At 40.8% G+C, this 16,534-nt stretch overlaps 2 protein-coding genes across 2 annotated transcripts; one reads left to right on the forward strand and one right to left on the reverse strand.

Moving 5' to 3' along the window:
* Positions 1-154: 154 nt before the first annotated feature.
* ly97.3 (lymphocyte antigen 97, tandem duplicate 3) lies at positions 155-1,981 on the reverse strand. Its single transcript, XM_027019710.3, has 4 exons — positions 1,824-1,981; positions 1,228-1,283; positions 727-849; positions 155-424 (listed from the first exon to the last, which is right to left on the reverse strand). The coding sequence occupies exons 1-4, from the start codon at positions 1,886-1,888 to the stop codon at positions 318-320; spliced, it is 351 nt and encodes a 116-aa protein (XP_026875511.1). The 5' UTR covers positions 1,889-1,981; the 3' UTR covers positions 155-317.
* Positions 1,982-6,135: 4,154 nt separating this feature from the next.
* Positions 6,136-15,309, forward strand: acvr2bb (activin A receptor type 2Bb). The gene is made up of 11 exons (XM_027019709.3): positions 6,136-6,577; positions 8,786-8,993; positions 9,319-9,428; positions 9,708-9,859; positions 10,139-10,282; positions 10,527-10,670; positions 11,108-11,253; positions 11,377-11,491; positions 11,781-11,919; positions 12,196-12,326; positions 12,946-15,309. Exons 1-11 carry the CDS (start codon positions 6,526-6,528, stop codon positions 13,147-13,149), a joined length of 1,545 nt encoding a protein of 514 aa, XP_026875510.2. The 5' UTR covers positions 6,136-6,525; the 3' UTR covers positions 13,150-15,309.
* The last annotated feature ends 1,225 nt before the right edge of the window (positions 15,310-16,534 follow it).

The following is a 16,534-nucleotide window of genomic DNA, read 5'->3' on the forward strand; positions in this document are numbered from 1 at the left end:
CGACTTTGTTTTACTCTTTTACCGAAGTCACAAGAGTCCAACCAACTTTCTTACACCATCTCTTACATGTAGGATTTGGGGGGGGGGGGGGGGTTGTTGTTTTGTTTTGTCTTGTTTGTTTTGTTTTGAATTTAAGAACAGACTGAAGAACAACAGCTTTAAAACATGTTTATTCATGTTGTTGATTGTTGATGCTTCATTCTTTTGTTTTTTTTATTTCCATATTTTCCATACAAAGTAACCAACACTCAAACAGGCAAAATGTCAACCATCTTTTTCTGACACATCACTATGTCAAATGTCAGAGGTCTCCTGGCTCAGAAGGTGTTGCAGAGCTTATTCTGGCAGCACTTGACTTTGATGTAAGCGTTGAGCTTCAGCTGCTCGCAGGCAACCATGGCCATACACTTCTGGTAGTGTCCAACTGCATTAGAGGAACACAGATCAGCATTACGGCTCCTTACAGCGCCCTCTGTTGGTAAAGGTCTTACAGTGTCCATATTGTAAGTAGTTACAATGAAAACTCAACGTCATCTAAGGTAAGGTTGAACAGTTTGGACCCACTTGTTAATCACCTATACAGAAAATGTCTTAAACCATATACAATACTTTTAAAAAAGTGTGCTATAGAAGTTGCTTATTAAAATTAGCTCCTTAACAAATATAGTACTAATTATCACAATCATTACTATGTGCACCGTGTGTGTGTGTGTGTTTCAAGCTCACATGGGCTTCTGAGGAACTTGGCTGCAGCACAAGCATCTTTTCCAGCAGGACAGGTTACCGTGGTGATCTCACAAGCCCCTCCTGCTTTAGCAGGAACACAGTGATAGCAGTCCAGAGCCATGCCTGAAATGAAGGTATAGATTCGCACACCTATTCGAGTGCACACCATGACTCCCTATAAACTTACCCATTTATGTCTAAAATTAGTGTAAAACCAGGAACATATGATTACCTCAAGGAATTCTAGCAATTTAAAAATAGGAATGTAAATTTGACTGACTGGTGTCTATAACTTAATACTTTTCTTACAGAAACCCTGGTCCACTGTCATATGTTTTATTATCTATCCCATTGTGCTTCACTACTACACAACACTGTGACACGAGGTTCACAGCATGTGTTTGTCAAGAAAGGTGAACGGTCAGTGGGGTAGCTCCAAGTCAGACTTTTTGCATAATGGAGGTGAATCTTCTTCATCAGGGAATCAACAGAAACACTCACCACTGGACACCGTTAGCCCCAGAACAAGAGCAAACACCAGCACCTTCATCTTGCTGCTGTAAGAGAACAAGTGCAAACTTCCGATGACACATCTGTGTGCGACTGCCAATCAATTCTTTTTTGAATTCTCTTTTGAGATTTTGTGACTTCCTGACTTTTCCAGAATAACATGCTTATTTCTGAGCATCAGATCATTTTAGGACAACCCGTTTCTTCTAGATGTGTGAAAACTGAATGTGATATTTGACACACATAAGCCCAGATTGAATCCTGGTATTGGAAGCCCTCATCTTGCAGTATATGCTGAACCAGAATGCACAAATACACTACATTACACTAAAACGTCTGAACTCAGCTCCATTACTTTTAAAACCCGTTCACAATATTCACCAGCTTTATACAAAAAGTACTCTGCTTCACTATAAATTGTTTTTTGACAGACTAGTGTAATAGCTTCTCAGGACGGTTTTGCAAAATGGACTCTAGTGAAATACCAGGCAATAGGAAACACAAAACATAAACAGCAAATTGTAAATACAAAATATACAGGAATGATATATATGAAAAAGAAAACAGAGGAGCATTTGAAAGCCTACCTTTCCTTCACAGTGCTGCAGAAAACTGGTGCACTCAGAAATCTTCGGCCTTTATATCTGTGCATATGTTCGTCTTTATTCCTGCCCCCACCACCTGCCAGGCAAACAGTACCCTCTCAAATATTGTGTGCCTGCCTGCACACATGGACTATCAACTAGAGAGGCAGTACAGTGTCTGGACATTAAACATTAAACTGTGTGTGTGTGTGTGTGTGTGTGTGTGTGTGTGTGTGTGTGTGTGTGTGTGTGTGTGTGTGTGTGTGTGTGTGTGTGTGTGTGTGTGTGTGTGTGTGTGTTTGCAGGGGGCAAGTTGCACACACCAGTGTTTGCCCATCGACGCTGTCAGTGTGTTTGTATGCAAAAATAACTGAAGCTTTAATTGCACACACATATAACAGGCAATAACAGGCAACATTCAATAGCAATCTAATTTTCCAGATCTCTTTATCTGCAAAGCAGACTTGGTGCTGCTGCACATGAGAGGTGAGCAGTGGCTTCTACTGTAGCTTCTCTCCCCACACTGCGGTTATTGGTTACATCACAAACTTGATGTGTTTTGGCATCTTTTGCTCTGGTGACTTCCCCTAATCTCCAGCAAGGGCCTGCCTGCCTGCCTGCCCTGTTTTGGCTGTGTCCATTTGTCACTGTCCAAACAAACACAAACAAGCGTCTGACCCGGTGCTCCATATGGTTCATTCTGGGCCTTCGGACCCCATCCTGAGCAGTTTGCATTCAACACAATGTCTATCTCTCTGCAGCATAATTCTGGTATCTGCATATAAATTGTCCATTAGGCAAAGATCTTTCACTTGCTATTATAGATGCACTGTAGAGGGAGCCAGCACTGTGTATAGACCACATGTATCAGACTGTCCAAAGAGTCTTGGTTGCTCTGGTGTTTTCTCTGTCTAGTGGACAGTTTGACCTGATTTAAGGATGCCTCAGTTGGAAACAGCAGCAGAGTGAAACATAATAAACGGGCAGGGTGTAATCTCACCTACTGAATGAGCAAATCTTTTTCTGTACAGTGTAGGTGTATCTGAGTTCAAACAACCCACCACTGTGGAACAGATCCAGGATCTTTTTTTTTTTCTGCAAATGCCTGTATTATTCTGAAAGAGAGTTATTTATGTTTCTTTGTGTTTTAAAATTGCCCAGATGTTTATGACTCTACAAAGTGGACATTGTTGATGTTGATAATAAATAGTGCTCTAAAATATTACACTTTAAATAGGAGTAGAATATAGTCTTTAAGTGAGTCTGAAATGTTCTCTTATAGCTCATTTAGGAATATTAATGTTGTTTAAACATCAGAAGAATGTGTTAGAGTGGTTATAGTCTTGGAAATTTGATTGATTTTATATAAAGATTGTATATCTATAAAGTCTGAAATTTAGAAGGTGTCAAATGTTGTCCCAAATTTGTTGTTGTTGTTTTTTAATGAACAGGCTTTTATATTCACTTGCTGTTTTATTTTCTGTCTAATAAAATATCTAAAAACAAAACAAGTGATTGTGACTTATGGACATTAAACATACTTTCCAACATTATGAATGCGTGTGTGTGTGTGTGTGCGTGCGTGCATGCGTGTATGTGAGAGCATATATTTGCACAATTTTTTTGTGTGCACATAGAGTACACATAGTTGGGTGTACACTTATAAACCTTGTGAAATGTTTTCCAGCCCACATAATTTCTGCTTTTTCTACAGATACACCAGAGAACCTCAAATCTTAGACAAAAACATGCTGATTACTATATGAATGAAAATGAGTTTAAAACAGGTGTGTTTATGTGGCACAGGACTGAACAGATCAATATTCAGTAGGCCTAAGGATGTATGCTTCTGTATATGCTACTTAGTAAGAGAATTCATACCATTTAATATCTTAACAGTGATTTTCGCCCTTCAATACAATCTAAAATTTCCATTTTTTTCCATAGCCCTTATATAGATTATAGTATATTTATCAAGCAGCATGAACCTAATCTCAAGAACCTATCCTAGGATCAGGTTCTTGAGGCCAAGGTTTTTAATTAGTAGTCTTGATTAGCACTCTGTAAAATTTGTTTTAAAAAAAGGCTTCAATCAATCTGAAAGGGGTTAGTTGGTTTTAGGTTAAATATTAAGTCTATGAACTCAAATAGAAGGAATGGTGATGCTTAGTTCCTGTTATTGGAATTCTCGTCTACCTCCTTGCTGGTGAAGAATGTGATTAATGACCTGAGTACAACCTCTTGTGTGTTCAGTGTCATGTGTTGAGACTGGAACTGGAGCTCTCATGTAGAACAAGGGCCCTGTGCTCAGTTCTGTGTTTTGCCTGCACTGACACTTCTGCTTTGGCTTATGAAGGGCTAGATGTTGGAAGTTAAAGGGCAATAAAAAGGAACAAATGAAATTAGGGAGCTAAGGACCCCAGGCCTACATCCTGTTAATTATGATAAACTTCAGTTACTGGCTGTCACAGGCATAGAACGCACGAAAAGGAAGGAAGCAAACACAATTTTCCAACAGAGTTTTTATGAAATGAAACATAAGCGTGCCTCGAACTGAACACGAGCATGAATAAGCTTTCTGTACAATAAAGCTGTGATATCATTCATCGAGCATTTTCTTTTCAAGTCACGGTAAAGGAGTGGCTTTGAATAAAAGGGACTAGAAGACAAATGGCTTCTCAAACAAAATCTTCGTGCACAGTTTGTCTTCAGCACTACACTCCTGTTCCATGCCCGAGATATAGTGTGCTCACACCCGCACTTGTCAAAAGGCAAAAAGATTAGCTCCATTATTCCACCCTTGGATGATATGCTCCTCTAACATTGACAGACATGTCCTGTAAGACAACGCCATTGGGCAGTACTGACCACAGATAAGCCTCAGCATTGTCACTCAGGCCTTTTGCTTAATCCTGTCTCTGCCGGAGACTCTAGTCACGGATTATATTACACTCCTGGAGCTTTTGGTTTACAATTGTATCCCATGATAATAACATTTGTCAGTGTACACATTTCCAAATACCACAATGCCTCCACGTCTTCCATGAAACGAACAGTGTGATACTCGCATTGTCTGCATTTTTATCTGACTGAGTTTAGTCACCCATTCAAAGCTGTGCTGTGACACTTTATAAACGCTGTATCAGTAATTGTTGAATTTTGTTCGATTTACTAATAAGTGTTCAATTTACTAATGAGTGTTCGATTTACTAATAAGTGTTCGATTTACTAAGCACAAAGCTAAAGTCTCTATATCAAGTAACACTGCCCTTCTCCCAGCTACAGTCCACTACTTCAAGGTTGCTGGTTCAAGTCCCACCGCTACCAGATTTCCACTGTTGGGCCCCTGAGCAAGGCCCTTAAGCCTCAATTGCTCAAGTTGTACCCAGTCATAATTCTACGTTGCTTTGGATAAAAGTGTCAGATAAATGGAGCAGTTGAACCGATCTATTTAAATGCTTTTATACAGGGTTTTTTTTGGTTTGTTTTTATTTTCATTGCATATATGCATGTGGGAATGACTCTGTACTGCCTGCTGTAAATTGTATATTTGCATATTTCCACCAATTAAATAAAATTACTAAGCACGTAGGTGTAGCGATTTATATTACATGTGATTAAGTTGAAACAGTTTTGATAAGTCCTGGCTGGTTTACTTTCCACCACTTGCTACATCCAGCAACTGTTTTAAGTGGTGAGCTAAGAGGCCGGAGACGGCTCCTGTGTTTTCAGTGAGCACATGAAACAGGGGGAGTCTTTGTGAGGGGAGGAGAAGGAATGCCTTAGACTGGTTGGTGAGTGACAGGTGAGCATGCGGGGTTCAGGGGTGGAGGGGGTTGGGGTGGCAGCTCTCTTTGGAAGTGTTGTCTGTGCAGGACTGGTGGCGAGAATGGTGATGGGTAAAATCCATGACCTCCGGGGTCAGTCGATGCCGGGGGCCTTTGTGCTGTTAATAGTGAGGCTACTCAGAGAAGAGAGAGAGAGGAAAGGAGGGAGCACACACAGTTCTTGAATGTATGTATAATAGTTAGAACAATGATAAATGCTGATACATGCTACTTGTTGAGTTTTTTTTAATATGTTAAAATTATATATATATATATGTGTGTGTGTGTGTGTGCTTTTATTTTAAGTTAATACACACTTTTTATTGCTTTATTTAAAAAAAAAAAGGTGTTTATATGCTAACAGACCTGATATTTAATTGTAAGGGTAGAGGGGGTTCTATGCCCCTATTTCAGTGTGTAGCCTATAGAAACATCCGGGTTCCTGTGATGGCATTGCTCGCCGTTCAGAAGCCATTTTGGACGCGGTTCAGCTTTTCCCATGTCAGCTCTAGCCCCTTCGGCTGCGCGGCGTGCTTGTGCAACTCGGGAGAAAAATAAGGGTACCCGGTTTTTTTTTTTGTTGTTGACCGGTCTGCAGTATTCGATACGCTGCGTTACTAGCAAGGATTTGCTGCTGCCCCGCCGACGTAAAATGCTGTGTTTGTGAGCGACTTCACTTTGTTGCGCGTATTTCCAGGGAGCGGGGGTACTGAAAGAGGCGCTATTGACAAACTCGCTGTTGTAACACTCGGAATCGGTCGGAGGCCCCGGGTCGTTTGTTGGCGTTCATGTGCTACGGGTAATTTTTCGTAAATGCTTTCCAAAGGAAAACGCCATAAAAGACAGAGTCTTGCTCAAGCCTCCCTCGTTGCGGGAATATGTTTGCTCGCTGGCTGACATTTGCACTTATTCGGGGAAGTTTGTTCGCAGGTAAGAGGTGCTTGAACTGATTTTAACATGTGTAACAAAAACTGTATCAATTTCAGTGTATATGCAGCTAGTTACAAAATAAAACCTGTAGCTCAGACTAAGCCCAATAACTAAAGGAAAAGAGTGACTGGATCAAATGTGCATCAGTAAATTTTGTTCAGTGTTTTTGTTGTACCTTGGTTTACACTGGCCCGTGTTTACCATCCGTTTCTTTGTCATGTGCTTGCTTGTTCATTTGAAATGGAGTTAAATAATCGAATACGAATTGGAAACTAGTCTACCATGCTTTCTCTGACCACAAGAGTAACCACGCTAAAAAGCGGCTTCGGCACAAAGAAAGAGTTGCGAGGCATGACATGAACAGCTGCTTTTAACGCTGTCCCACGCCACTAGGGGCGCTGTTGCATTTTGCGTCTTTTTAAGTAACGCAGACTTTATGTCCTATAATCTCCCGATGTGTGAGAACAAGCCACTCAATATTGTCCTAAAAGCAGCCTTGATTTTCAGAACATCTGTTTTTCTTTTAAATGTCAGACTTACTTCTTAGGGCACTGTACCATAACTTCTACTTTGTAAAGGCTGATTGTACACAACACTGTATTATACAAATAAAATAGACTCGACCTGTATGGGATAAGGAAGTAGCCAGAGGAGGGGGGAAAAAATTAATTTCCCTAACACTTTAACCATCTGTCCTATAGAAAAGCAGAGAGTGCTTTTTAAATCCTACATGATTGATTGATTGATTTGGAGAGCCGATACATTGTCATACGTTCATGGGTTTCATGTCTCCAATTTTACACCTGAACATGGACATTATCACAGTTAACCAACTACTCAGGCTACTTGAGGTGCATATTTTGTTGTTAACCCACCACCTCTGTTGGATGGTGGTGTTTTACCTGTGCCTTTCGTTTACATACTTTATAAATATACTGTATGTTTATACTTCAGTCTAATGAGTTGTGTTACTGTGAAGCACAATGCACATACTTTGCCCCTAATCCCTAAATCTTATGATTTATAATGGACTACCAGACTCTTTACCTGTGTCTACGAGTAGGGGCGGGCACTTTCAAAACAAAAGAGCTTTTGGCCCGCTCTGGAGAAGCAGTGCTGTTTCAGATGTAACAGGAGTAATTCGTCTTGAGGCATCACGCACATCTCTACAGGGGAGCAGAAATGTACATGTAAAGTCCTAAAGCTGTTGGCGTGTGGGAGGGGGACGTTGTAATTCGTTCTTCTCATGTGACATCCAGAGTGACTAACAGGACTACTAGAGCTTGTCTGGAGGTTTTAAAATGCACATCCCTGCTGCCTTTACCAGTAGTGTAGCACTTTCTGAAACCTACCTGGGGCGGGGGAGTTGGGTGAAGAGGCCTAGATGGTTGGTGGTTAAGTGAATTGTTGTATCTACTGTTACAGTCCTGAAAGAGACAAGGGATACATATATTTTAAAAACTTAAATGTTGACTGAAGAGATTTCTTGTGTGTGTGTGTGTGTGTGAACCTCGGTTCTTTTTGTTCCTCCAGTCTAAACATGATCTGACCCAGTTCCCTGTGCATTTTTGTATTGGGGGGCGGGGACTGGGTGCATTTTCGTATTTCATGTTGGGGGTGGGGTATAAAGTATAGAGTGGTATTACTTGGAGTCTTCCCCCACTGACGCGTCACATGTCTGGGTTTATTGTGGCTGCTCTGTGACCAGTATCTTTTTTTTTTTTTTTTTTAGGTCACTTTTCCTAACTTACACCTCAGCAGCTGGGAGTATAATGAAGGCTTGAGGAATATACTGTATATGCTTATGATCTTCCTGTACAAGAAATGATTGAATGACTCATAAACGGCCATTTGTTTTAGCTGCCCACAATATCAGTTGGCACGTTTGGAACAGGAAATAACTTTCACCGATATTTGTTTGACATTAAATTATATATTTAATGTTTGTCGGTCTCTCGTTGTTTTGTATGGAAAATTCAAAGTCATTTTAAAAAATATTTTTAATAGGTGTTTCACACTGGTTTTTTTTATTAGGAATTTGTATTTAACAGAACAATGTGTGTGACGTCTAAGAGATGGGAGATTAGTGTTTGTGTGACCCAGAATTTTATTGATGAAAACAGTTTTTTCTCATTTTGGTTCAGATTTGTAATTCTAATTGTAATTGGCCTAATGTGATTCTAATCCATCCCTTTCTTGGTCTCTCAGGTCCAGGTCAGGGGGAGGTGGGCACTAGAGAATGTGTTTATTACAACGATAACTGGCGGGCAGAGAGAACCAATCAGAGTGGCTATGAGCGATGTGAGGGAGAGAAGGACAAGCGGCAGCATTGCTATGCGTCCTGGCTCAACTCTTCGGGAACCATCCACTTGGTCAAGAAGGGATGCTGGCTTGATGACTTCAACTGCTACGACAGGTGATTGAGACGGAGGAGAAGCCGCTTCTCTTTGGAAATTTCAAAAATGCAATAAATGAGTCAACCACCAGTTTTGAAGCAGCCAAGAATGTTCAGTAAATGCCACTCATTCATGATTAGCGGTAGCTGTGTTAATTAGTTGGCTGAGATGTCTGTTGCATTTTCAAATACAGTACTGTCTCTGAGGAATCCCTCATTATTGAATGTCTGTCTCCTATGTCCAATTAGCGTGTTAACTTATTTCCTCCGGTCATCCCCCTTCTCTAATTGCGTGTGTGTGCGGGCGTGCGTGTGTGCGTATGCGTGCGTGTGTGTGTGAGAGCAGACAGGAGTGTGTGGCCACTGAGCAAAGCCCTCAGGTCTTTTTCTGCTGCTGTGAGGGAAATCACTGCAACGAAAGATTCACACACCTTCCTGAGGCAGTTGCTCCAGCAGGTGAGAGTGGGTGTTGCTAGAATTAAGACACCAGACAGATTGTCATGGTTCACGTTCACTTTTCTTTAATGAAGTATTGAACATAGACAGGCTGTCAGGTGGACAGAATGAATAACTTCTTGCCTGGAGTATTTTCCACCTACATATTTTGGCTCAGTATGTGTTGGAAGCTTTGGCCCTTAATAGGGGCCATATTTCCCCCTGTTATAATTCTGAATATGAAAGTGAATGATTAATTTGGTAGTATATTTAATGTGTGTGTGTGTGTGTCTGCTGCAGTGAAGATCCAGCCTCCATCAGCAGGGTCGTCTATGCTGGGCGTGCTGGTTTACTCTCTCCTACCACTGGTTGCTCTTTCTCTGGCCCTGGTACTAGCCTGCTGGACCTACCACCAGCGCAAGCCACCCTACGGCCAGGTGGACGTTGGCCAGGTCTGACAGTGCTGTCCTAAAAGCCAAATCTCTTTCTCTTTCTGCACTCACTGACATGCTATAAGTGACAGATGATGTAGAGTAAGACCGTAGGCATTGATTTTGCTGTTGACATTTTCTGTCAGTTACTTTTATATTAATGCCTTTGGTTGAGCAGCATACATTGAACACATTTAAATGCTATCACAAAACTAAAATGAACACATTTTTGTAAAACCTTTCTTTTCTATGTCCTGAAGTATTGTTGATGCTAACCTCACCAGTACCTTGCTCTGTTAGGATGTAGGACCTGCTCCTCCCTCACCTCTGGTGGGTCTGAAGCCACTGCAGTTGCTGGAGTTGAAAGCCAGGGGGCGCTTTGGGTGCGTTTGGAAGGCCCAGCTACTAAGTGAATATGTGGCAGTCAAGATATTCCCCATTCAGGTCAGCCTCCAAGACCTTTTTAGACTGGATATTAAATCACTAACCCTACCACATATGACCAGTAATAAATGCCATTCCTGGAAAATGTGACTAGAACTGTAACTACATGTAGCAGGTTTGGGTAGATTGCATTTATGCTACCCAGAGATGATGCTCTCCACAGTAAAGAATACTAAAATAGATCTGCTCTTATTCCAAACACTTTGCATTTCAATGGCCATTACGTTTGTGTGCGCCTTGTTAGGACAAGCAATCATGGCAGAATGAGAGAGAAATTTACCTGACAGAGGGATTGAGGCACGAGAACCTGCTTCGCTTCATCTCTGCTGAGAAACGAGGAACCAACCTGCAGATGGAGCTCTGGCTCATCACAGAGTTTCATGAGCGGGTATATCGATTGTTTCATTTGTTCCATACCTTCATATTGCTCATGCATTAGATTACTGTAATGTACCCTCTGACCCTTGTATTGTCTGGTAGCTTTTAATCAAATCTGCTTCAAGGGAAACTGTTTTATTCTATACATCATTCCTTATTAAGATCAGATGAACTTACAACCTTTTACATGTCAGTTTTTATCTGTTACGTAGTTTTTGTCTGTGATGAATGCTTGTCTGAGCTTTTTCCTTCTTTGGTCTTGGTTCATTTAGGTGAACCAGGAGACAATTCCTGTCAAAACAGTATCATTAGATTAAATGGTCACATCAGTCATTTAAATGGCTTCTCTTGGAGCTTGTGTCAGGATTCTCAGGAGCAGAGATTTGTTTGTTTGTTTTTTCTTCCAAATGAACATTATCTAAGGTGTGTCTGTGTGTGCGCACCCAGGGTTCTCTGACAGATTACCTGAAGGGGAACACAGTGACATGGGTTGAACTGTGCCACATTGCCGAGAGCATGGCCCGAGGTCTGGCCTACCTTCACGAGGATCTCTCCTACAGACTGGAGCTGCCAAAGCCTGCCATCGCACACAGGTACACAACCAGATGGACGGCTGATGGAGCAGACCATACGGCCGTGTGTGTGTGTGTGTGTGTGTGTGTGTGTGTGTGTGTGAGACACGCGTCGGATGTCTGATCATGTTCTCACGTTCGCAGGGACTTTAAGAGTAAGAATGTTCTGCTCAGGAATGATTTGGCAGCTGTTATTGGGGACTTTGGCTTGGCAGCACGCTTTGAACCAGGCAAACCGCCAGGGGACACTCATGGCCAGGTGAACAAAAACAAACAACCAGACTACATAATGAAACCATATGCTGTATAATCATTTTCTGTTAAAATCTGACAGAATGGCACAATTTAAAGCTGCAATTGGTTATTTAATTTTTGGACTGTATAGTTTAAGGTACTCTTAGGCTAAATCCAAGGAGACTTTGATCAACTCCATTCAGCATCTTGCTTCTTAGTGTGACACTTTTGCATCTAGAAATGGGCCCTACCTTGCAACCTACAGAAGGTGTGTGTGTGTGTGTGTGTGTGTTCGTGTTCGTGTTCTGCTGCAGGTTGGCACTAGGCGCTATATGGCCCCAGAGGTGCTAGAGGGCGCCATAAACTTTCACAGGGATGCGTTTTTGAGGATTGATATGTATGCTCTGGGCCTGGTGCTTTGGGAGCTGCTGTCCCGCTGCACTGCTTCTGATGGTGAGTCTCTAGAGCATACATAGCTGTAGAACTTTGTCACTTGAAGGTGACAAAGTTCTAGAAAGTTGTAGAACTTTCTAGAGGGTGACAAAGTTCCTGAACCTTCCATCATTTGGAAATGACAAATTCTCATCGCATTCATTTTCTCTCGCAACAATGGAGCCAGGATAAAGAACCCCTGGTTAGGATGAGAGATTTTTAGCCTTTAGTCAGTGCTGCTGAGTTGAGTTCCATATGTTCTTTCCTGTGACCTTAGCATTCTGTGTCTGTCTTCAGGGCCCGTGGATGAGTACCTGCTTCCCTTTGAGGAGGAGGTTGGCCAGCACCCATCTCTGGAGGACCTACAGGACGTAGTGGTCCATAAGAAGATGAGACCCATCCTGAAGCCCTGCTGGCTCAAACATGTGGTGAGGACAAGGTTTAAGCTTCCTGCTTACAAGAACTTCATGTAGTTATATTCTTCAAATTCAAATGCAGTCGCTATAAACTGGAAAAGCTCATAACTTTCTTAGCCAATTTATGGTTTTTAGCTTCATAGTCCACAAAAAGAAAAAGAATAAACATAGTAGTTGGAGTTTGTTTCTTCAGATTATTAACTTCTTGTTTTTCCAGGATTGCACACTAATCAGACCAAACACTAACATACATATTGCTCATTCAGTGTTTTATTTCTTTATTTGTTTTAAAAAATCAGTATAAAAGAGATGCAAAGATATAGATTCTGGGATTTTGTAGTGGTGTATTGACATTTTAAGACTGGCAAAAAGCACGGTTTCCCCCAGAGGGTTGACCGGGCCTTGACATAGGAGAGTTCCGTCAGCAGAACCTCACTAGGGCTTTTTTTTTTTTTTTGACGTGTCATCAGACCTTTTGGTTTTCATATTGAAGTGACTGGCTTTATTCATGTAGAGGTCTGACACACTAATGCTGTTTTTTTCCTTTTGTAATGTAATACAAAGTTTTTGGCACTACTCAAGCACTGTAAAACTGTTTTGTAAACTGGTTCTCTTTCTCTTTCTCTCTCAGGGTTTGGCTCAGATGTGTGAGACAGTGGACGAATGCTGGGACCATGACGCTGAAGCTCGCTTGTCTGCAGGCTGTGTGCAGGAACGCATCTCGACCATTACCCGGGCAACCAGTACCAACAGCAGTTCTACCTCGGAATGCCTGGTGTCCATGGTTACTTTAGACAGCGACTCAGAACTACCACCCAAAGAGTCCAGCACATGAACCAGAATTTAGAGGCCAGTGCACCATGGTTCAGTATCCATAATGACTGAATAGACATCGTAAAGACTGTCCAATAATGTGAACTCTGCTGCTGTTTTGATCGTGTGCTTGGGTTTTGGGGGGATTGAATGAGTTTGTTTTTACATGTCTGATCAGTTTCAGCAACCTCACACTAAGTCTACTGTATTTTTCCATTTGGAAAGCACAAATTTACAACAAGAAAGCGGACTCCTCACAGGACATTCAGGTGAGCACTTCACAGTGCTGTAGCATTAGCACACGTTACCTCGTCTGTTTCGAATGTATTTTAGAATTTAAGTGTGATTTTGTCTTTTAAGGGTTTTTTTTTCTCTAACTTTTATCTGCCTTCACTCCACCAATACCTCCATCCAAAGGCCTATGAAAACCACATTCCTCATTTGTTTGTGCCGCCATGATGGATTAGTCAGTGAACTAGTAAAATGGAGGCCAATTGAAAGACTGTTAAACAAAAGCTTCCCTTTTTTAAAAAAAAAAACCTTTGCAATCTTTTCTTAAAGTTTTCATGATTTATCTCTTTGCCTGTCTGTTTTGTTTTATGAAGGCTAAAAAGCTTGTTTGGGATTCAGCACAGCACTGGAATTGTCAGACAGCAAGACTGTGTTAATTTTCTTCAGTTGAGGCGCCAACATCTTACATGCTTAGAGCCTCAGATTGTCTGATTTTTAGATGCTTAGAGCCTCGGATTGACTGACTGATCTTGGTGTTTTCATCCGTCTGAGTATTCCATATTTCAGAGGTGTTGGAATATAGACATGGACATGTTGGATGTTGCCCTAGGATTCCCTGGACTCCCGTTGGTTACCTGAAAACAAGTGTAGCATCTGCAGGCTAACGGGAAAATTGTGGCACAGAATAAAATGGTCCTTTGTTTCTAGAAAGGTGGGAATGATTTACAACATGCTTGATTCAGTACTACTCCCACACGTTCTGCTTGGTAGGGCGGTCGTCTCAGATATTCGGGGTAAGAGCAAGACGTGTGTTTGTGCAGACAGGTGCTGCTTGTATAATGAGCAATAGCACTAACATCAGGATAAAAAAGGGAGTGTTTGCGATCTGTTACAGTTCTCAGGTAAATGCAGGTGTGTAGTCTAATCTTTTAAGTGTCTTGCATGTATGTCTAGCGTTTTAAGCTCTTAGCAATAGACTGGAGCAGTAGGGTCCTGTCAGTAGAACGACGCACAGATTGCGCCCTTGTGTTGTATGCAAAGACTTCGCCATGCAACAAAGAATAAACATTCATTGTGCTGCTGTGTAGTCAGGGTTGGCACTCGGCGTGTTTGCTGCTGGGTGCTTCTGTTTTGTATGTGGTCAGATCCCTTTGAAACGAGAGATGATTAATATTATAAAGAACCAAGTTCATTACAATAGAACAACCTTGACCTTTATTTAAAAAGTATGCTACTTCTGTTTCCCCTCTCCCCTCCCCTGTTCAGTTTGGTTTTTGTTTGGTTTTGCTGGTAGAAATGATGGTATTTAAATGTTTAGCTACTTTTTAATATATATTTGACCTTTCTTTTTATTAAAGAAAGTGATTTTGATTTTTTATTTGTTTTTTTGTTTTTGTTTTTTTTAAGAAAGTGCTGGGTTTTTTTATGTGCTCACAGTGTACCTAATGTAAAGACTAGAGGTCCGTGTGGTTGTGCATAGTGAGTACATGCAATAGCAGTTGATTCTCATAGTATTGTTACTTTTTTATTCTACAAAAGGTGTAACCTACCTCATTTTAACCACTCTGGAATAATGGTGACCTTTCCAAATGTTTTCTTCAGCTATGTTTGTATTTATGTGATGTATATTTTAGTGTAGGTATACAGTAGCATCCTGCCTAACCTCTACCTGAGCCAGTTTTGATAAGCTTGACTAATGTCCACATAGGTTTACGCTGAGATCGTGGATTTGAGTTTATGAAGTACCACAGCTGTACGCAGATTGGTGTGTGCCAAATTGAGTATTTACTGACCTTGACATGGGTCAATTTTTAAGCCACTGATCCAGTACACTCCAAAAGGAATGGTACTGTGAGCTCGATTGTCATAAAATGATGTTAGTCTGCCTTACACTGGCGAGGTACATGTGCCCTGTGTGTGGTGCTCTCCCAAGTAGATCTCCAGTGGCAGGGAAGATACCAGAAGTGAAAGCAATTTGTTTTGTTTTTGTTTTTACTTGTTCTTCAGTTTATTCATTGCTGCTTGTGTAATTCTTTTGTCTTGTCCTTTGCTGGGTTGTTTTATTGATATTATTATTATTATTATTATTATTATTATTATTATTATTCATTTTTTCCCCCATTCAATATTTCATTTAATTAAATACATCTGCAATACAACTTGCCTCTAAAAGTGTCTTTCCTCTGAGTGAGTTAATCTACCTTTCAGGGCGTGGCTTGCAGCGCTGAATTAAAAGGCCTATATCCTACAGTTTTCTTATTTTATCGTGTACACTTGCAGAGCTTATTTTTGGGACATGAAGGCACACAGTCATAATTCAATTTTACGTGACGATTATCCCTTCGAATTAAACAGGCTGTTTCTATTATGTTGCGTTTAAGATGGGTATAAGAAGATAAATTAGCACTAACATCTTAAAGCCCCTGAGAAGTACAATGTAAATGGGTGTGGCTAAACTGCTGTAGGCTCAACAGGTTATGTAAATGAGTTTGTATTCATATCATCAGAGGAAAGTGATTTCTAAATGAGCTATTTTTGCTTCTTCTATTTTTATATGGACTGTATGCACTGGGATAGTGAACAGAGAGTTTTGGAACTAACAATATTTGTATATTACTTAATAATTTATCAATGTCAGTAATGGGGAATTTCAGGTTTCGATTATTGGTCTTCAATTTGGCAAATTTAAAAGCGCGGATACATTTGAAATGGAAAGACCTCTTTTGTGTCATCTGGCTACAGGTATTTAAAAAAAAAAAAAAAAAAAAAAAAAAAGTGTGAACGGAATAGATCTGACAAGAAGGGTCAGAAATTGAATGATTTCCAGAGACGGCGACAACGCTAAGACAAAAGGAATCAAAAGTTATTCTGCTGTGTTGACGCTTACTAAACAGGTAAAATATTTTAGCCTAGAATTTTCTTTACTGATACGGTAAACATACGAATTATGTTACTTAATGAGGTTGTTTCAGGTTTTAAGGCACAACGCATCGGCTTCAGTAGGTTTTTGTAATGGTTTGCTTTGCCACAGATAGCGCCTTCCCACACTGTGCACTGTGCGCTGACTGGCCACTCTGATAGTTAACATTAAACGTTAACGTTAACCGCTTCATGGAAGGTTGGCCCACCGATGTTAGATGTGCACAATAAAGTTTTTCTTTTCATAACACCTAATT

The sequence above is a fragment of the Electrophorus electricus genome, chromosome 11 (assembly GCF_041902795.1).
Source record: "Electrophorus electricus isolate QZ-2024a chromosome 11, ASM4190279v1, whole genome shotgun sequence".
Classification (NCBI taxonomy): Eukaryota; Metazoa; Chordata; class Actinopteri; order Gymnotiformes; family Gymnotidae; genus Electrophorus; species Electrophorus electricus.

What these genes read in the sequence shown, in the direction of transcription:
- acvr2bb (XM_027019709.3), top strand. Translation starts at nt 6,526, where the DNA reads ATGTTTGCTCGCTGGCTGACATTTGCACTTATTCGGGGAAGTTTGTTC. An exon ending in GACTTCAACTGCTACGACAG is followed by an intron (nt 8,994 to 9,318) that starts GTGATTGAGACG and finishes GTGTGAGAGCAG; the next exon opens with ACAGGAGTGTGTGGCCACTG. An exon ending in TGAGGCAGTTGCTCCAGCAG is followed by an intron (nt 9,429 to 9,707) that starts GTGAGAGTGGGT and finishes TGTCTGCTGCAG; the next exon opens with TGAAGATCCAGCCTCCATCA.
- ly97.3 (XM_027019710.3), bottom strand. Translation starts at nt 1,888, where the DNA reads ATGCACAGATATAAAGGCCGAAGATTTCTGAGTGCACCAGTTTTCTGC. An exon ending in TGCAGCACTGTGAAGGAAAG is followed by an intron (nt 1,284 to 1,823) that starts GTAGGCTTTCAA and finishes GTTCTCTTACAG; the next exon opens with CAGCAAGATGAAGGTGCTGG. An exon ending in CAAGTTCCTCAGAAGCCCAT is followed by an intron (nt 425 to 726) that starts GTGAGCTTGAAA and finishes CCTCTAATGCAG; the next exon opens with TTGGACACTACCAGAAGTGT.